At 41.3% G+C, this 16244-nt stretch overlaps 1 protein-coding gene across 2 annotated transcripts; it reads left to right on the forward strand.

The window, feature by feature from the left end:
- Nucleotides 1–1307: 1307 nt before the first annotated feature.
- On the forward strand, nucleotides 1308–11509 carry TGIF1 (TGFB induced factor homeobox 1). Of its 2 annotated transcripts, none has more exons than XM_074985839.1 (3): nucleotides 1308–1790; nucleotides 8433–8659; nucleotides 10488–11509. In XM_074985839.1, the coding sequence occupies exons 1-3, from the start codon at nucleotides 1775–1777 to the stop codon at nucleotides 11049–11051; spliced, it is 807 nt and encodes a 268-aa protein (XP_074841940.1). In that variant the 5' UTR covers nucleotides 1308–1774; the 3' UTR covers nucleotides 11052–11509. The 2 variants fall into 2 exon arrangements, with proteins under 2 accessions (XP_074841940.1, XP_074841942.1); XM_074985841.1 differs by lacking the exon at nucleotides 1308–1790 and adding an exon at nucleotides 7021–7609.
- Nucleotides 11510–16244: the final 4735 nt, after the last annotated feature.

Genomic DNA, 16244 nt, shown 5'->3' on the forward strand with positions numbered 1-16244 from the left:
TGCCGCGCGCCTTGCGCGCACACTTGCCCTCAGGGCTTTGCTTTGCCCCCGAGCAAACCCAATCCAGCGCTGGACGCGCCGGCGGAGGAAGCACAAAGGAGCTGCGGGACAGCTGCCTTTGTTACCGACGGGCCGGAGCCAGCCCCCATTTCAGTCAATGGAAAGAGCTGGGGTGGGGGAGGGGCGGCTCGAGCCCCAGAGTCACGAGGAGCTCGAAGTTGCTCGCAGCTCCGACTCGACTCCGAGCAAAATAAACTGTTGCTGCACCACGTGACCCCGAAGAGGGCTGACTCAAGCTGTTTTCGAAAGAGCCACGAGTGAGCACGTCTCGGGGAAACGCGCAACAACGCCCGACCGCAAGCCCCAGCCACCCCGAGCTTTAAAACCTGCCTTTAAATCACCCCAGCCTGGCGGCATCTGCGGCCACACGCGTGCTCCCGACAGAGCTACACGATTCGAGGCTGCCTGGTTGGGGTGTTTGTTCCTCTAACGCACCGGGGGAGGGGATACACGATCCCGAGCAACACCCCCCCCCCCGTGCATTTCTGACCGGATGAGCACTTAAACAGACGTCACCCCATTCCCAGGCGCGGCAGCCGCAGCTGGTGGCTAGCTGGGACGAGCCGGAGGGGGGTGAATCACGCCACGCAGCGGGCGGGCGGCGCGCACTGTGATTGAGAAGTTTGAAAGCATGTGAGAATGACAGTGTCTGGCTCCGGCGTGCCAGGAGTTTAGTTTCCAAGCTGCCCTGCGAGCCCATCCGCATCCTAACAAGGCGGCTCCAACCATAGCAACCCCCCGAGCCGGACAAAGGCCGGAGCCTTTGTTGTCTTCTGGGGTTTTTTTTCCTTCCCCTTTGCATTGTTCACAAGCCGGGCCGCGGGGGAGGGGAAGAGCGAGACTTGTCCCAGCCCAGGCTAATCTGTTAAGAGCGCTTGTCTTCGTGGGCATTGCTTTTCTCTCTGCTCCATTATCTTCGCCCTAAGGGGCGGGTGGCTCATCCGGCGGCAACGGGAGGAGGCTAAGGCCGGGGCAGCTGTCAAAATCCACCTCCCCCTTCTTTCCCCTCTCCAGTTTAATGATCAAACACCTGGCTGGGAAGAAAGGCACGAACCAGAAGGCGCAGAGGCTTCCCCCTGCCCAGCACTGTCACATCCCAGGCTCTCGTGTGTGTCTGTGTGTGTGTGAGAGAGACATCCCAGGAGCTCGGGTGTGTGTGTGTGTAAGGCTTATTCCTCGCTCCCTCCTGTGTATCTGAGAGTGTGTGTGTGTGAGATCCCAGGAGCTGGGGTGCGCGCGCGCGCGTGTGTGTAAGGCTTATTCCTCGCTCCCTCCCTCCCCGGTCGCTCCCGTGTTTGTGAGTGTGTGTGCGCGCGCGATCCCACGATCTGTTGTGTGTGTAAAGCTATCCCTCGCTCCCTCCCTCCCATCTGCTGACAGCCAGGAGGAGGAGGAGGCAGAGCGGCTATTGCTCTCAGTTACTCTCTCACTCATTGCTGAAAGGTGGGGGGAGGGCGGCCTCTTGTACCTTTCCCCCCGCTGCCTTTTCTCACGTTAACGAGCTGGGGCCCTGCACCGGCGAGGGGCGGGGGGGCACCACAGAACAAAGAACGAAAGAAGGAAAGCACCAAATCCTGCCCAAACATCCCAGGCGGAGGGCAGCTGTCAGCCAGCTCGCGGTGACACAGCAGCTCGGCCAGGAGAGGAGGCAACGGGGTTCGTGCGCGCCGTGCGAGTTGTGGCTAGCGGCTGCCGGGCCGTGCCCCAGACCACGATGAAGAGTAAAAAAGGTAGGGGGGCGTGTGAGCCAAACTCCGGGTCGCGCTCTTGGCTAAAACGCTGGACGGGCCGGAGGGGAACCACACGGCTTTCGCCCTCTGGAAACCACAGGCGTATGTGTGTGAAACTTCAGTGCACTTTGATTGGGCTTGTTCAGCCTAGGGGCCCCGGCTTTCTCCTCCCGCTCGCCCCACGGCTTTTTTCTTTCTGTTTAATCCGTAACTTTTCCTCTCGCTGAGCTCATGTCTAAAATGGCAGTTGATAACGTTTCCCTTCCAAACAAAACACGAGGGGCTGTTTTCTCTCCATGCTGCTTGGCTCCCTGTCAAAAACCTGGGCAAGTGCCTGCTTTGACCCCAGCGAAGTTTTACTTTCGCGTCTTTTTAGCAGCCTTTTTTCTTCCCTCTTTTTTCCTCCCCTCCCCGCTTTCTCATTTCCCCCAGGCCTGTCCCCAAGGACGGGACAGGAACTGTTTACACAACTTTAAAAAGCGAATCCCATCCAGTACAACTCTGAGCAACAAGCACTCTGAACAAGGGGGTGGCAGGAGCTCTTTGTTTGCGAGTTCGCCTGGGTAAAGGGGACACCAGTGGAGACTTTAGAAGAATTTTAAAGCTGTAATTTCTTAATTTAAATGCTTAAGGTTGTAAAAATCTCTCTGCATATCTATCTCCTGCCTTTGGAGCAAAGATTGTTTTTAAAACACTAAAGCAAAAGCGATTTAAAAACTTACCCACCACGTGGCCGGGCAGCCGCACAAAAAGACTTTTGAGAAACTTTTAATTCGTGTTCCTCGCGTGATTATCACTTGGGCAGACTTCATAGTCAAGGGAATTGTCACATTTTTCATCTGCAGTTCTCTGAATGTCTTGAAAACTAAAACGTGGCTATACAAAGGATCGGAACATGTTTTTCAAAAGTTAGTGCTGTGTAAAATAGATTTCTGGTGTTTGTTTCCTCGCCAGTTCCCTCAACTTTCAGTGGCTATTCAGTAAATATAGACTAGTGATTTTTGAGATTTAAAGACCTTTAAAATGTCCAAAATAGTGGGGTTAAAAAAGAAGTACTGCGCATGTCCGATATCCTAGAGCAGCCACTGTTGTTTTTTTCCTACTACACGCTCTTGTGGTCCGCGTACAAAAATCTACTCATTGTCAAAGTTCCTGCAGACAGTAGAATACATATACAACTACTTAGCAGCTTCTGAATTCTTGATGTGTAATTTGCTATGTTAGAGGCTGAGTTCTCATAAGTAATCTTGGACCGTCTGCCTGCGCGGCTTAGTTTCCTTTGTGTGCTTTACTTTTAGTCAGCAAAGTTTAGAAAACAGTCCCCGAAGGGTCTTGTGTAGACGCTCAAAAAAGGGAAAGAATTCACAGCAAAACTTTGCATTTAGCCTGCCTTCTCCTGCCAACTCTTTCAGTGTTCGAACGGGAGTCATTTGAGAGAACACGTGTTGCATGCATACCAAACCCAGCCCTCTGTGCCTACGGAGGGTTACAGCCTGGACTCTCTGGATTTTCCCATTTTTGTAGATTGGTTCAGATGGTTAAGGTTACTGGAGATCCGTGGTTTTACGGAAACTGGATATTTTTAGAACACTCCTGTGCTCCCTATTTGCACAGTATGGTCGCGATGAGTTGGTTTCCTGTCTGCAGCTGCATCCATTGTTCGGGCTCGTCTCCCGGAGGGCAACTGCTGGTTGTCCAAATACCAAACTTCACACTTCTCCAACTGTTATTGCTATCGTCCCCCCGACTAAATCTCTGTGAAAAATGCTGATGAGGTTACCATGTCTGCCTGATTTACTTCTTTTTGTGCAATCTGCCCTGTGATTTGGGAGTTCTGCACTGAAACAATGAACGGTAGAATGTTGGAAGGCAAACACTTGAGGCAGAAGACCATTGGTTCCGAGTTTATGTGGAAGAAATTAGGAGGTGAGAAGATGGTTGGAGTTTTTCAAAGAAGTTAGGACAATGTTTTGTAGATTAATTAAAGGCTGGGCTTGCAGCTGGCATTTGTGGCCTGTATTTTGATACTCAAGTTTCAGAGCCTGGCCTGATTTTAGCTTTCTTTGTTGTAGTTTTTAAAAAACATATTAACATTTGTTTTCTGTAGTGAAGCTAGGTTTTTGCCTGCGTTGTGGAGCCAGTAAAGTTCAAGCAATACACAGAAAAGGCAACTGGCAACTTGTAAAGTCATATTTAAAGGAAAACTTATCCTAGGTATAAGCTATGAAATTTTATTACACATCCCCATAGCTCCTGTATCTGATCTGATTATGTATAAATACTATTTAAGCTGATTATTTTAAAAAATACTCAAGCCTTTCATTAAAGCTTTTTGCAAATTGGTATAACTTAAGATCAATAACTGCAACTTCTTTGGGCGGCAAAAAATTATTAAATAAATAAATAATGAAATGTAGCTCTTCCAGCAATAACACTACAGCTCTTCCATGTGCTTTCCTTTCATGTTCAGACTTAATTTCCAAAAATAATTACTTAATTAGATAATAATTACAGAAATAATATCAGGATGCACTTAGGGTATAGGCGACACTATATATTAGGTCATTCTATATATATTAAAGCAGTCCTGTAGCACTTTAAAGACTAACAATATAATTTATTAGGTGATATATTGTGTTAAAGTCTCTTTTTTTTTGAACGCACACTTTTAAGTTTTGGATACTATGACTTGCTAGATTAAGATGCTCAATGTTGGTCTTTAAAGTGCTACAGATTAAGATGCTCAATGTCGGTCTTTAAAGTGCTATGGGGACAGCCTTTTTGTTTTGTGAATATACAGACTATCATGACTACCTCTCGGAGACTAAAAACAGTGAAATTATTATTGTATGAATAAGGACTGATTATTTAAGTAGAGCCTGTGAAATTAGAGCCAAGGTCACTTCTTGTGAGTTAGGTCCTGTTTACATACAGACTTGTAGCAGTTCAGTTTCAGTATTGCAAAAACACTGCAGACCTTCTTACATTGGTCTGAGAGGGGTTTATTTCAGTTTAAACATATAATCAACTGAAGCTAACTTGTGAAAGCGTGATTTAAACAGAAATAAGCGTCCACACAGCCTTTTTACCAATTTAACAGAATTCTCCATGTAGATGAGCCCTTATTCTGAGGTGTAAATAACAGAAAATGACATGAAGCCTGGGTGGGAAGCCTGTGACCTTGTGCTCTGTTAAAGAGGAAGCCAACAGCATATAGTCTGATTGCTAACAAGAGGAAAAAAACACAGCTGGATTGCAGTGAGCTTGAATGCTCTAATGAAAACAGAGGTTTGACAGCAACAGCATGGTTGTTGCTCTAGTAGAGTGTCAGCTGAGGTTGTATGAGTTTTACAGTCTTAACTTCCTGTTGCTACAGCTTCTGCATATACCATTGGAGATGTTTGTTAAAGGTTCAGAGGTCTGGTGCTCCTTTATTTAAATGAGCTAATTTGAATGTGAATTTGCAATACTGTTTGTTTCTGCTTAATCAAAACCTGTTTTGTGTCATAAAATTGATGGAACATATCACACTAGGTAAGCAGATCAAAGAGCAGGCTTCAGAGTTCCTTTTCTTTGTTTATTACTGGTTTATGGTTTGGAAACTTGTTTGAAGGGCAACATTGTTCTATTAATTCTTTAAAAAAGAAACTTGATCACAAAGATTATATTTTCAACAAACATTTTGGTGGGTTTTTTTTTTTGGCTAAATCTTTGTCAAATTTAACAGCAGATGAACAGTTTCAAACTTAAATCTGTGTTATCAAAGCAGAACTCTAGTTTTACTGTTTAGAAAGAAGCTTTTCTGTCTGCCAAGGTCTCTGTTTTGATGGGTATAAAAGGGAGTAGCTGTGTTTTTCTGTATCTGCAAGAACAAGTCTGCCTCCAGAGAAGTGGGTCTTTTCCCCAAGACAGCTTAGGCCCAAATAAATGTTAGTTTTTAAGGTGCAACATGGCTTCTAATTAGCTTTGTTGGAGTGTCTCTGTATCCTAACAGATTTTATTATCTTAAAAAAATCAGGGCAGCAGTACTTCCTGATCTGCTTGCCACAAGCAGAATAGCTGTGTTTGGAACATTAGGTACATTCATAGATTCAGAGACCAAAAGGAACTCATATGGATCATCTAGTCTAACCTATTGCATAGGCCACAGAATTCCCCTGCACTCCACAGAATTCCTAGAGCATCTTCTAGAAAAACATCTAGCCTTGATTTTAAAATTGCCATAGGTAGATAATCCATCACAACTCTGGATAAATCGTTCCAGTGGTTAATACTTTCACTGTTAAACTTTTACATTTAAAAAAGCCTTATTTCTGAGTTTGTCTAACTTCAGTGTCAAGCCCTGAGATTGTGCTGTTACTTCTTCAAAATTCTGTAAACTAGTTTTACCTATTCACCAACTGTAAAATAGACTTCTTCTTACTGTATAGAGCCATCACAAGTTCCTTTTCAAGCAAAATAATAGTTAATGTGAAGCTACTAGGGTCCCAATAGATTTTTCCTCGCACCTAAAAATACCATATACATGTGCAAAGAACCAAACCAAATACATTATTCTGAATTTACCTTTGCGGCTACTTAAATTGCAGGTAATTGTTTCTGTTTCTGACTGTATAACTTTGATCTTGTAGCCGTGTTAGTCTGTAGCTGCACAAAAGACACAAGCAATTCTGTAGCACCTTCAAGACTTATACACTTTTATTTATTAGGTAATGAGCTTTGATGGAAGTGGGTCTTACCCACAAAAGCTCATTACCTAATAAATAAAATTACTAGTATTTAAGGTGCTACAGGACTGCTTATTTCTATTGTACAACTCTAATGTAATTAATCATAATATTGCAAATTGTATATTCAACTATGACATTCACAGTGTTGTCAGTTGCATAAATTGACCAGCCAGGAAACCAAAACAATATTGCACAAGTTATTTAAATTACCATGACACAATGAATTGTGAATATTCCCAGGGTATTAACAAAAAAATCTCTGAATAAATCTGAGTAATTGCAAATGACAAATTCAAGAATACCATGATTTGCTCATGAGTTGTCAAATGCTGTACTCCAACACATCACATTTGTAAACTTCCTAGCTATCTGTGAAATTACTATGTTAAAACTCATGATTTTCTCTATCAGGTCTGACATCAATTCTTATTAAATCTTTAAATGTAGAGTTTCGTAGTGGTATTTCATAGCCATAGCTTCCATTTTAGTAGAAATGATATTTTTTTCCCTGGTTCAAGTGTAATTTTTGAAATTTGAGCAGCTTCTCCATATGAAGCCTTTTTATCTGGGGTGTAATTTTACTTGCAGTTATAAATGTGCAAGGTTCTTTTTTTAAATAAAATGGATGTTCCAATTTAAAAGTGGTGTAGGGCCTTGTTTTCCTTTTGTAGTTTTTGGAAAATGGTTTTCTTGGTTTGTTTTTGCAAGCAAACCTGTTGTGAATCATAAAAGGTTCTGAACTGTGCTAATTGAATCTAGTGGTATCTGTGATTTTGATTTATATATGGTTTGTGAGATTGCTAAAATTTCTGGGGAGATTAAAAGTACTTAAAGCCAAAGCAAAGTTTCCTTTGTGGATTTCATTGCTATTAGTTTTCTTTCCTCCGTCACTCTGTACGCTTTACTAAAGGAGCAGAATTGCAGATTGTTCTTCAGCCACAGAATATGAAGTATTTGATTGTTCACCTATTATAGTTCCAAATTATTATACTATTGTTTATTTAATTACAGAAGACAGACTAAATGAGATTGAAATAACTTGCTTCTCCATGGGAGAAAAACGTGCAATAAAACTGTAGAGTACTCAAGGTAAACATGTCAAAATCTGAATAAATTCACTAATTGAAGTGTGAAGAAAAAGTATAAGGTTCAAAGCATAAGCAGTCATGGCAAAGTAAAAGACAGGTGTGTTATCAAGAAAAATAAATGATAGCAATTGTATACTACCTTGTGACACTATGTGAACATTTACTGTTGCTTTGCTGTACATTTTTTCCTACGTTGAGTGAATTTTGTGTCACTTCAGGAGAACAAGGCACAATTTACATTCTGTTCTTTTCCTATGCCATTCATTTTTATTGATAATTCTAGAAAGTGCTCTTTATATTTTAAACCTATAAAGCCACCCGTAATCAGAAGGAAACATATCAGCATGTTAAAGTGCAATTCAATACAGCCAACGTTTAGGTTGGGTGTATGTTATGAAATTTCTGTCTCTTGGCTTTTTGCCTAGCCATGAAACAGCCTTGAAGAAAAAAGATTGTTGGAGGTGTACCATAGTAGTACTCTTCCCTGGTCAACAGTTGGCATGATACTGGCATCAGATGGAAGCTACTTCCTGCACACGAACAAATAAAAGGTTGCTTAGGGAACCCATAAATGAGGTTGTGTGTAGAATTGTCCCCCTAGGAATAGGTAGTTGGTGCTACTTTTGTTACTGTACACACCCCTTGGTATGACTCACTATAAAGGCACACAGTACAAAATGTCTGAACTGGCAAGGACTTGTCCACTTATTAATGCTTCCTAAATTAAAAAAAAATCTATATAAAGAGAGAAAAGTGTTGAAGTGAAAAGTATTGCAAAAAGACATCTATTGACGTTACTATTCTTTCCTTTTTTACTACTGTAGGTGTAGCTGTGGTATCCAGCAGTGAGACAGAGGATGAGGACACCATGGATGTCCCACTGGATCTGTCCTCTTCCGCTGGCTCAGGCAAGCGGAGGAGACGGGGTAACCTGCCTAAGGAGTCAGTGCAGATTCTTCGGGACTGGCTGTATGAACACCGGTACAATGCCTATCCATCTGAACAAGAAAAAGCAGTATTGTCCCGACAAACACACCTTTCCACACTACAGGTACTTTAAAAAAGCTCTGATTAAGAGCAAAATGAGCCTTTGTTTTACCCACCTTCTAGTCTTGTTAAAAATATTCATACTACAGATGTCATTCTCTGTATATGTTGTTTGTGTAGGGTAGCACCAAAGGTGCTGATTAGGATCTGTGAGCAGTTGTTTAGATAGTATACAAAAGTGTACAAACACAAACTTACAGCCGGTGCCCTGATACTGTAATGTCTCATGCGCATGCTTAATTTTGCACATTGTGACTGGAGTGACTTGGGTGGGTCTACAGGTAGTGAATAAGTTAAGCATGTGCATTTAGTCTTTGTAGGATTAGGAACAGGGTGATAAGCACATGTATTAGCAGTATAATTTTCTTTACACTATGGAAATGGTGACTTTGGGCCAAATCCTACAAACACTTGAGCATATATATCTTTTATTTTTATGAGTCCTCATGAGTCACAAAATCAGTGGCACTATTTATATGCAAGAGTACTTGCTGTATTAAGCCTTTATTTAGGAATGATGGGTCAGGAATTGATTTAGGGTCTGTTCCATGTTCTGCTAGTGAAATGTGTGACTCTGGCCATGATACGTAGCCTTTCTGTGCCTCTCTTTCCTCCATTGTGATAGCGGTATAACGGTACAGCTCTAAGAAATGTGGGTGACATTAGCGCTTGTCTATACTAGCGAGTCTTTACAGTGGTACAGCTGTAATAATGTAGCTGCACCACACCACTCTAAAATCCCTTGTGTAACTGCTGTCTGGCCAACAAACGTATCACTGTCCACACCAACGCTTCCATCCTTGTAATTTATATTGCTCAGGGAGATGTTTTTTCACATTCCTGAGCTATGTAAGTTACTCTAACAAAAGTGATAGTGTAGATAAGCCCTTAGTTCATGAATGTTTGTGCATTTAAAATCTTTGGATGGAAGGGTCATATAAGGTTACAAAATAACAGAGGTAATAGCTGTGTTAGGCTGTACTCCAGTAAAACAAAGCAGCAGAAATGTAGCACTTTAAAGACTAACAAAACTATTTATTTGGTGATGAGCTTTCATGACACAGATCCACAAATATGATGAAGTGGGTCTGTTCCACGAAAGCTCATCACTGAATATATGATTGTGTTAGTCTTTAAAGTGCGACATTTCTGCTGCTTTATAAGGTTACAAAGTTGTACTATTAGTGGTAAATTTAAATTTTTTAATCTTTATACATTAGCATTTTGATTACATGTTTCAATTAGTCAAGTAAAATTTCTTGTAATATAACATTATGAAGGAGAACTACTTCAGATAAAAATATTATAAAAAAGACGTTAGCTCATCTGTTATTGCCCAGGAAACTGGTTTGATATTTAAACAAGGACAAATTTCAGTGAGGTAATGCATGTTATGTCTGTTGACACAGTCAGTTGAGCAGGAAAAATCAGTAACTGTTTGTGGGAGTGTGGGAGGAGTGGTTCTTTTCATAGAGAAAAGGTTTTTAAAGATTTTCCTGTTGTTAATTAACCTAAATGCAGAGAACAATAGTAATAGGTTAATGTATATTCAGAGTTAAAAGTTAAACCTTTCACTTCAGGCTTTTTTTTTTTTTTTTGTAAGAGAGTGAAGAGTTGGGGTTAGAAGAAGAAAGAAGGGACAGGTTTTTAACTAGATGTGTTAGAACTTGTTGATCAGTCTCTTTTGTTGTAGAGTTAAGGAAACCATTTAGAAGGATTCATTAATCTCGTTACTCTAACTGAAAGACTCTTAATGACATGTAGTGCAGAAGTGAGTAAAGGGGAATGCGGAAGTGAACAAAGGTGAAATTAAGATATCATTCTGTTCCCAGGTCTGCAACTGGTTTATCAATGCTCGCCGCAGGCTTTTACCTGACATGCTGAGGAAGGATGGCAAGGATCCAAATCAATTCACTATTTCTCGAAGAGGGACCAAGATTTCTGAAGGCAACCCAGTGGAGTGTTCCGTGGGCACAAAAAACTATATTCCACTCTTAGAAGAGAGCTCATTTCTTTCTGGTACCACAGGACTAAACAAGGCTGCCTCTTCTAAACCTTCTTCCCCAGGATCTGTTGTGGCTCGACCTTCAGTGATTTGCCATACCACTGTAACTGCATTGAAAGATGCCCCTTTGCTTTTGTGCCAACCAGCCAGCGTAGGCCTGACCACCGACCTGCAGCAAGCATCTGCTAACCAATTAACAGACAACTCTCTTGCATACCATGAGGATGCTTCGAAACTGGGACCTGGTGCAAATGCGCAAAGTGGCCTTTTCAACACTCCTCCTCCTACCCCACCAGACCTCAACCAAGATTTTAGTGGATTTCAGCTTCTGGTGGATGTTGCACTCAAAAGGGCAGCAGAGATGGAGTTGCAGGCAAAACTTATGGCCTAGTGCACCACTTTTTTTTTCTTCAGGCGGTAATTTAACAAATACACGGTTATGGCTGCCCATGTGATATCAAAAGACTAACTGCATTTTATTATTATTATTAATAATCTTATTTGCACAAGGGATTGCTGAAATGAAGCTTCCTATCACTGAGATGGTCTTCAGTGGAATACGGTCATTCCAAGAATTATAAACTCAAAGCTACTGTAGAAACAAAGTGTGTTTTTGTTTGGTTGGTTGGATTTTTTTATGTTTCTTGGTAGGTTTTTCATAATGTGAGATGGTTCCCAACATCATGTGATTTGTTTTGTTTAGTTTTTGTTTTCGTTTCTTACAGACTGTGCAATATCTAGTAATGACGTAGACTTCTTATCATTCCCGTGTGGAACAAATATACCAACGTGCTGTCTAAAACAAATGTTCATTTTTTTTAAACAATATGAACCTGGATGATTATGCTTTTTTCCATGATGTAATAAAATATTTTCTTTAAAAATGGATGCATACAGTGTGGGGTTTTTTGAACACAAGAAACTTCACAAGGGACATCAAATTGCTCATCAAATATAGTTGAAATAGAAAGAAGCCAGCATGAACCTGAACAGTATGTCTTCTGTGTCAAACACCTGCACTTCCAAATTACAAAGCTGTAAGTAGGATGTTCACAGAGATGAGGTGGACCAGAATTACCTGGAAGTGTCTTCTTGGGCTGAACTTTTCAAAGGAGCCCAAGGGAGTTGTGTCCCCAGTGCCCATTGACTTTCAATGAGATATAGGCACCTCTCTTCCTTTAGAAACCCCTTAAAAATCCTAGGCTGTGGCCACACTTGGCCAAAACTTTGAAATGGCCATGAAGATTACTAAAGAGGCACTGAATTGAATATTCAGCGCCTCATTGGCATTAGGACCCTTCTGGCTGCGGCACTTTGAAAGCGTCACTTTCAAAAGTGCGCGGCTCGGCACAGCTACACGGGGGGTCCTTTTCGAAAGGACCCCACTCCTTTTGAAATTCCCCTTATTCTGAGAGGCACTTTTCGAAAAGGAACCCCGTGTAACCACACCGAGCTGCACACTTTTGAAAGCGGCACTTTCGAAGTGCCGTGGCCAGAAGCGTCCTAATGCTAATGAGGGGCTGAATATTCAGTTCAGCACCTCATTAGTAATCTTCGAAACGGCCATGTGTGGCCACAGCCCTAGCATTGTTTCTTAAATATTGCTGACTCAATGTACATGACAACTAGGCATAGAACATTCTCATAAAGATGAACTGAAAAGAATAAACCAGTTACCTTTGTGCTCTTTGTAGGTCTTTTGGCCTCAATATTTTTCTTGCTTATTTTCTTACACTTGTAATGTCAAGGGTTGATTTGCCTACTTTTCCTGGTGGACTGGAGTGGGATAGACAGCACAATAAGCTGAGATCTAACATGCAGTTCTCCTGGCCTGAGAGTGTGTTGTAAAGGTCAGATTATCACAAGTGCTGAGACACGTTTCTGCTTAGTGTGCTTAGTGGAATTTATGAAAGCTCCCAAGTGGAGGAACTTGCAATCTTATGTAAGTCACACAAGGAACTGAAATATCTTTGAAAATGTGTCTGTCACTTTTTAAAATTGAACTTAAGTTTCTAAATCACTGACCTGTTTCTTAAAAATATAATAATCCTGTAGATCAGCATCTTGGATCTTAATCTATTTAAGTGTCACCACCCGGCCCCAGTCCCCCAGCTACAAAATCAACCATCCTTCCTCTGAAAAATCAGTTACCTTATAATTTAACTGTATTTTTGAGGGGAATGTCAAGGGGAGGGGCATTGAGGACATCTTTCTATAAATAAAATCTTTTTTTTTCTTTTGGTGCTTTGCGGTGGACTTTAATCCTGTAGAGATAGTAGACATGTCTCTATCCATCTGAGTATGTTTTGACTGATAGGTTGGAACTCAAAAAGATTTAAACTTCATTGCTGTTGTAACTTTGTTTATTCTGGCCATCTTTTGTTCTCTGTTTGCTTCCACATTAGGGATTACCTGTGCTGCACTTTTTAAAAAACAAATTCAGTGGTTGAAAATATGACATCCTAAGGTCATCTCCTATGTTTTATGTTTAGAAAATAGTAGCCATGTTTGAATGAAATTTACGTAAAACTGGTAACTTTCTTTGAATGTAAATGGACTTAATTGTATTCACCAAGAAAAAACACCTCATTTTCACAGAACATTTTCAGGTTCATAAACTGTCTGCACTATTGTTATTTCCATGCCTGTCTAGGCACAGTCTTATCGCTTTGATGCTCTTTTTATTGGAATACCTGTGCAAAATGTTTAATTCCAGTTGTCTGACCATGGCTATGTCTACACTAGCCCCAAACTTCGAAATGGCCACGCAAATGGCCATTTCGAAGTTTACTAATGAAGCGCTGAAATGCATATTCAGCGCTTCATTAGCATGCGGGTGGCCGTGGCACTTCGAAATTGACGCGCCTTGCTGCTGCGCGGCTCGTCCCAACAGGGCTGCTTTTCGAAAGGACCCCGCCTACTTCGAAGTCCCCTTATTCCCATCAGCTGACTTCGAAGTAGGCGGGGTCCTTTCGAAAAGCAGCCCCGTTGGGACGAGCCGCGCAGCGGCGAGGCGCGTCAATTTCGAAGTGCCACGGCCACCCGCATGCTAATGAAGCGCTGAATATGCATTTCAGCGCTTCATTAGTAAACTTCGAAATGGCCATTTGCGTGGCCATTTTGAAGTTTGGGGCTAGTGTAGACACGGCCCATGTGTAAGATATACATCTTAAGGACAACAAGAAGACCTGTAGCACCTTATAGACTAACAGATATTTTGGAGCATAAGCTTTCGTGGGCAAAGACCCACTTAAGGATATTTCTCCGTAGTGTGAGGTTGACTCTCTGAAGGAAAAATTTGAAGATTTCAAGTCCAGAATGGACCATTGTGATCATGTTGTCTGGCCTCCTGTGGGCCACAGAAGTTCCCCAAAATAAACCCTAGGACAGATCATTTGGAAAATCGTTGGGTGCATCTTCACTTGCATTCCTCTTTCAAAAGAGGTACGCAAATGAGGTAAATAAAAAATGCAAATGATATATATTTGGATATCTGGCAACTCATTTGCATATTCTAATTTCGAAAGAAGAAAGCCAGTGCAGACACTGCTCTTTTGAAAGTAAATCCCATCTTTGAAATATTCCTTCTTCCCTTTATTTAATGGGAAGAAGGATTCTTTCAAAGATGGAGTTTACTTTCAAAAGAGCAGCGTCTGCACTGGCTTTCTTTCGAAATAAACTTTTGAAATTAGAATATGCAAATCAGGCGTGGAATATGCAAAATTACATCTAATTTGCATTTTCAATTTACCTCATTTGCATGCCTCTTTCAAAAGAGAAGTGAAAGTGTAGACACACCCTTTGGGAGAGCAAGTAGGGACACATAAATCCATGAGACCCCACATACTGTCTTTTTAGGAGTTAACACCTAGTTGTCATGGCGAGTCTGCCACGACATCACTTGGCCCAGGCCTGGCTACTGGAACACTGAGCTAAGTTAGTGGTCAGCTTGGCCTCCAGGAGAGCTGGTGGCTACTGAGCACAACAGAAACGCTTCTGGAATATTTTTGGTGTTCTTCTCAACACTTGGCAAAGAAACTCTCAATAAAAGCAAGTGAATTTTCTCAGATGGCCAATTTAACAAACTTGTACATTACACGCTAGTAGAGTTGTGGTTCCACAGTGACCTCACACCAGTTATTAATGAGACTTAAAACATCCTTCTGTCCTTCACCAGCAATGCTATTCCCATGTGACACACAGGGAACAAATCACAGGTTCAAATCAAAGTTATTTTCCAAATCACTTTGTCAAAGAACAAAGGGACACAAATGGTACATTAGGCATTTGAATACACAGAAATGTGTTCGTGGGCATTTCAATTTAGCAGGTCATGGTACCAAATGCTTTATGGTGTGCATTCTAAATCAAAGAGGCTTTAAGCCCATATTACAAGGGAGACAGCTGAATTGGAATTTATTCTCCAGTTCGATACTTATCATCTCGGACTCAACAAAGGTATCAACTACCTTACACGTTACAAGGACAATTTCCCCACCTTTAATATTCATAGTGACCCCAGAGAGCCCATTAACTTAACAGACACGTGCAGAACAGTTTTTCTTCCCCCTTTATCTGTTTTACCTATATGATAGGTCAGATTTTATTTCTTTTTTCCTCCTATTGTTCTTTAAAATTATCTTTGTCTCATTATCAGTTAGTCTCCAGATCTGAAGAAGTGGGTCTGTCACACGAAAGCTCATCAACTAATATGTTCTGTTGTTTGTCTTTAAGATGCTCCAGGACAGCTTTCTTCTTTTAGGAAATCAAAGATCGTTAATCAGCATGTTAGGTGTTCAAGCAGAACATCGACCGAGTTGGTTAGTTGGACTGTAAAATAGCTAACATTCTCGCACATTGTTACATTTTGACAGCAAAAGACAAAGTGCCATTGGTTTTAATCCAATTGTGGCTGTCAGGCAGTGTCCACATTGTGTATCTGCATGGTGGGATTGGATTCTTCCTGATTTGGCCTCTGCTGGGTAGATTAGGGATTAAGGAAAACTCCTTACTCACTCAGGCTTGGATTTCTTTGATTTTGACATGCACTAACTGCTGAGGTGCCTCCCTTTCGTCATCTTCCAAATGGGGGTAGGGCCACTATTTCCACAGTTCTGAATTAATTCTTGTTTGTCATTCTGAGATCCCTGAAAGCCCAGTGTTACATTATCTAAAGGCCTAATTCAAAATGAATTACATTTAATGGAGACTTCTCTTAGCTACATTGGACTTGCAATCACCCCCTTAGCACAGATAATATTTAGGAATATAATTAGAAAGTGATTTATTTCATGGCTGATAAATATTTTAATACCTATCATCAGTGAGTCTCTTTCTCCATCTTTAAAAGAGAGGTAATTTTCACGTATTGCATGATGTGTGTTGTGGCTAAATAATATTTGGCTCTTTTAAGAATTTTGCAAACCCGTTGCTAGCTGAGTGCAGGTACTTTAATATCAAAAAAAGTCATTCCTTAAAAGTTAATTGCTTAAGGACATTTATGAATCTTTCTTTAATGCAGCAATATTTCTCTATTCATGCTGGATTTGAGCAGTGTGGCTGGGTCTCCTGTCCCGCCTTGGTC

Source organism: Carettochelys insculpta, chromosome 2 (assembly GCF_033958435.1).
Source record: "Carettochelys insculpta isolate YL-2023 chromosome 2, ASM3395843v1, whole genome shotgun sequence".
NCBI classification, from domain to species: domain Eukaryota; kingdom Metazoa; phylum Chordata; order Testudines; family Carettochelyidae; genus Carettochelys; species Carettochelys insculpta.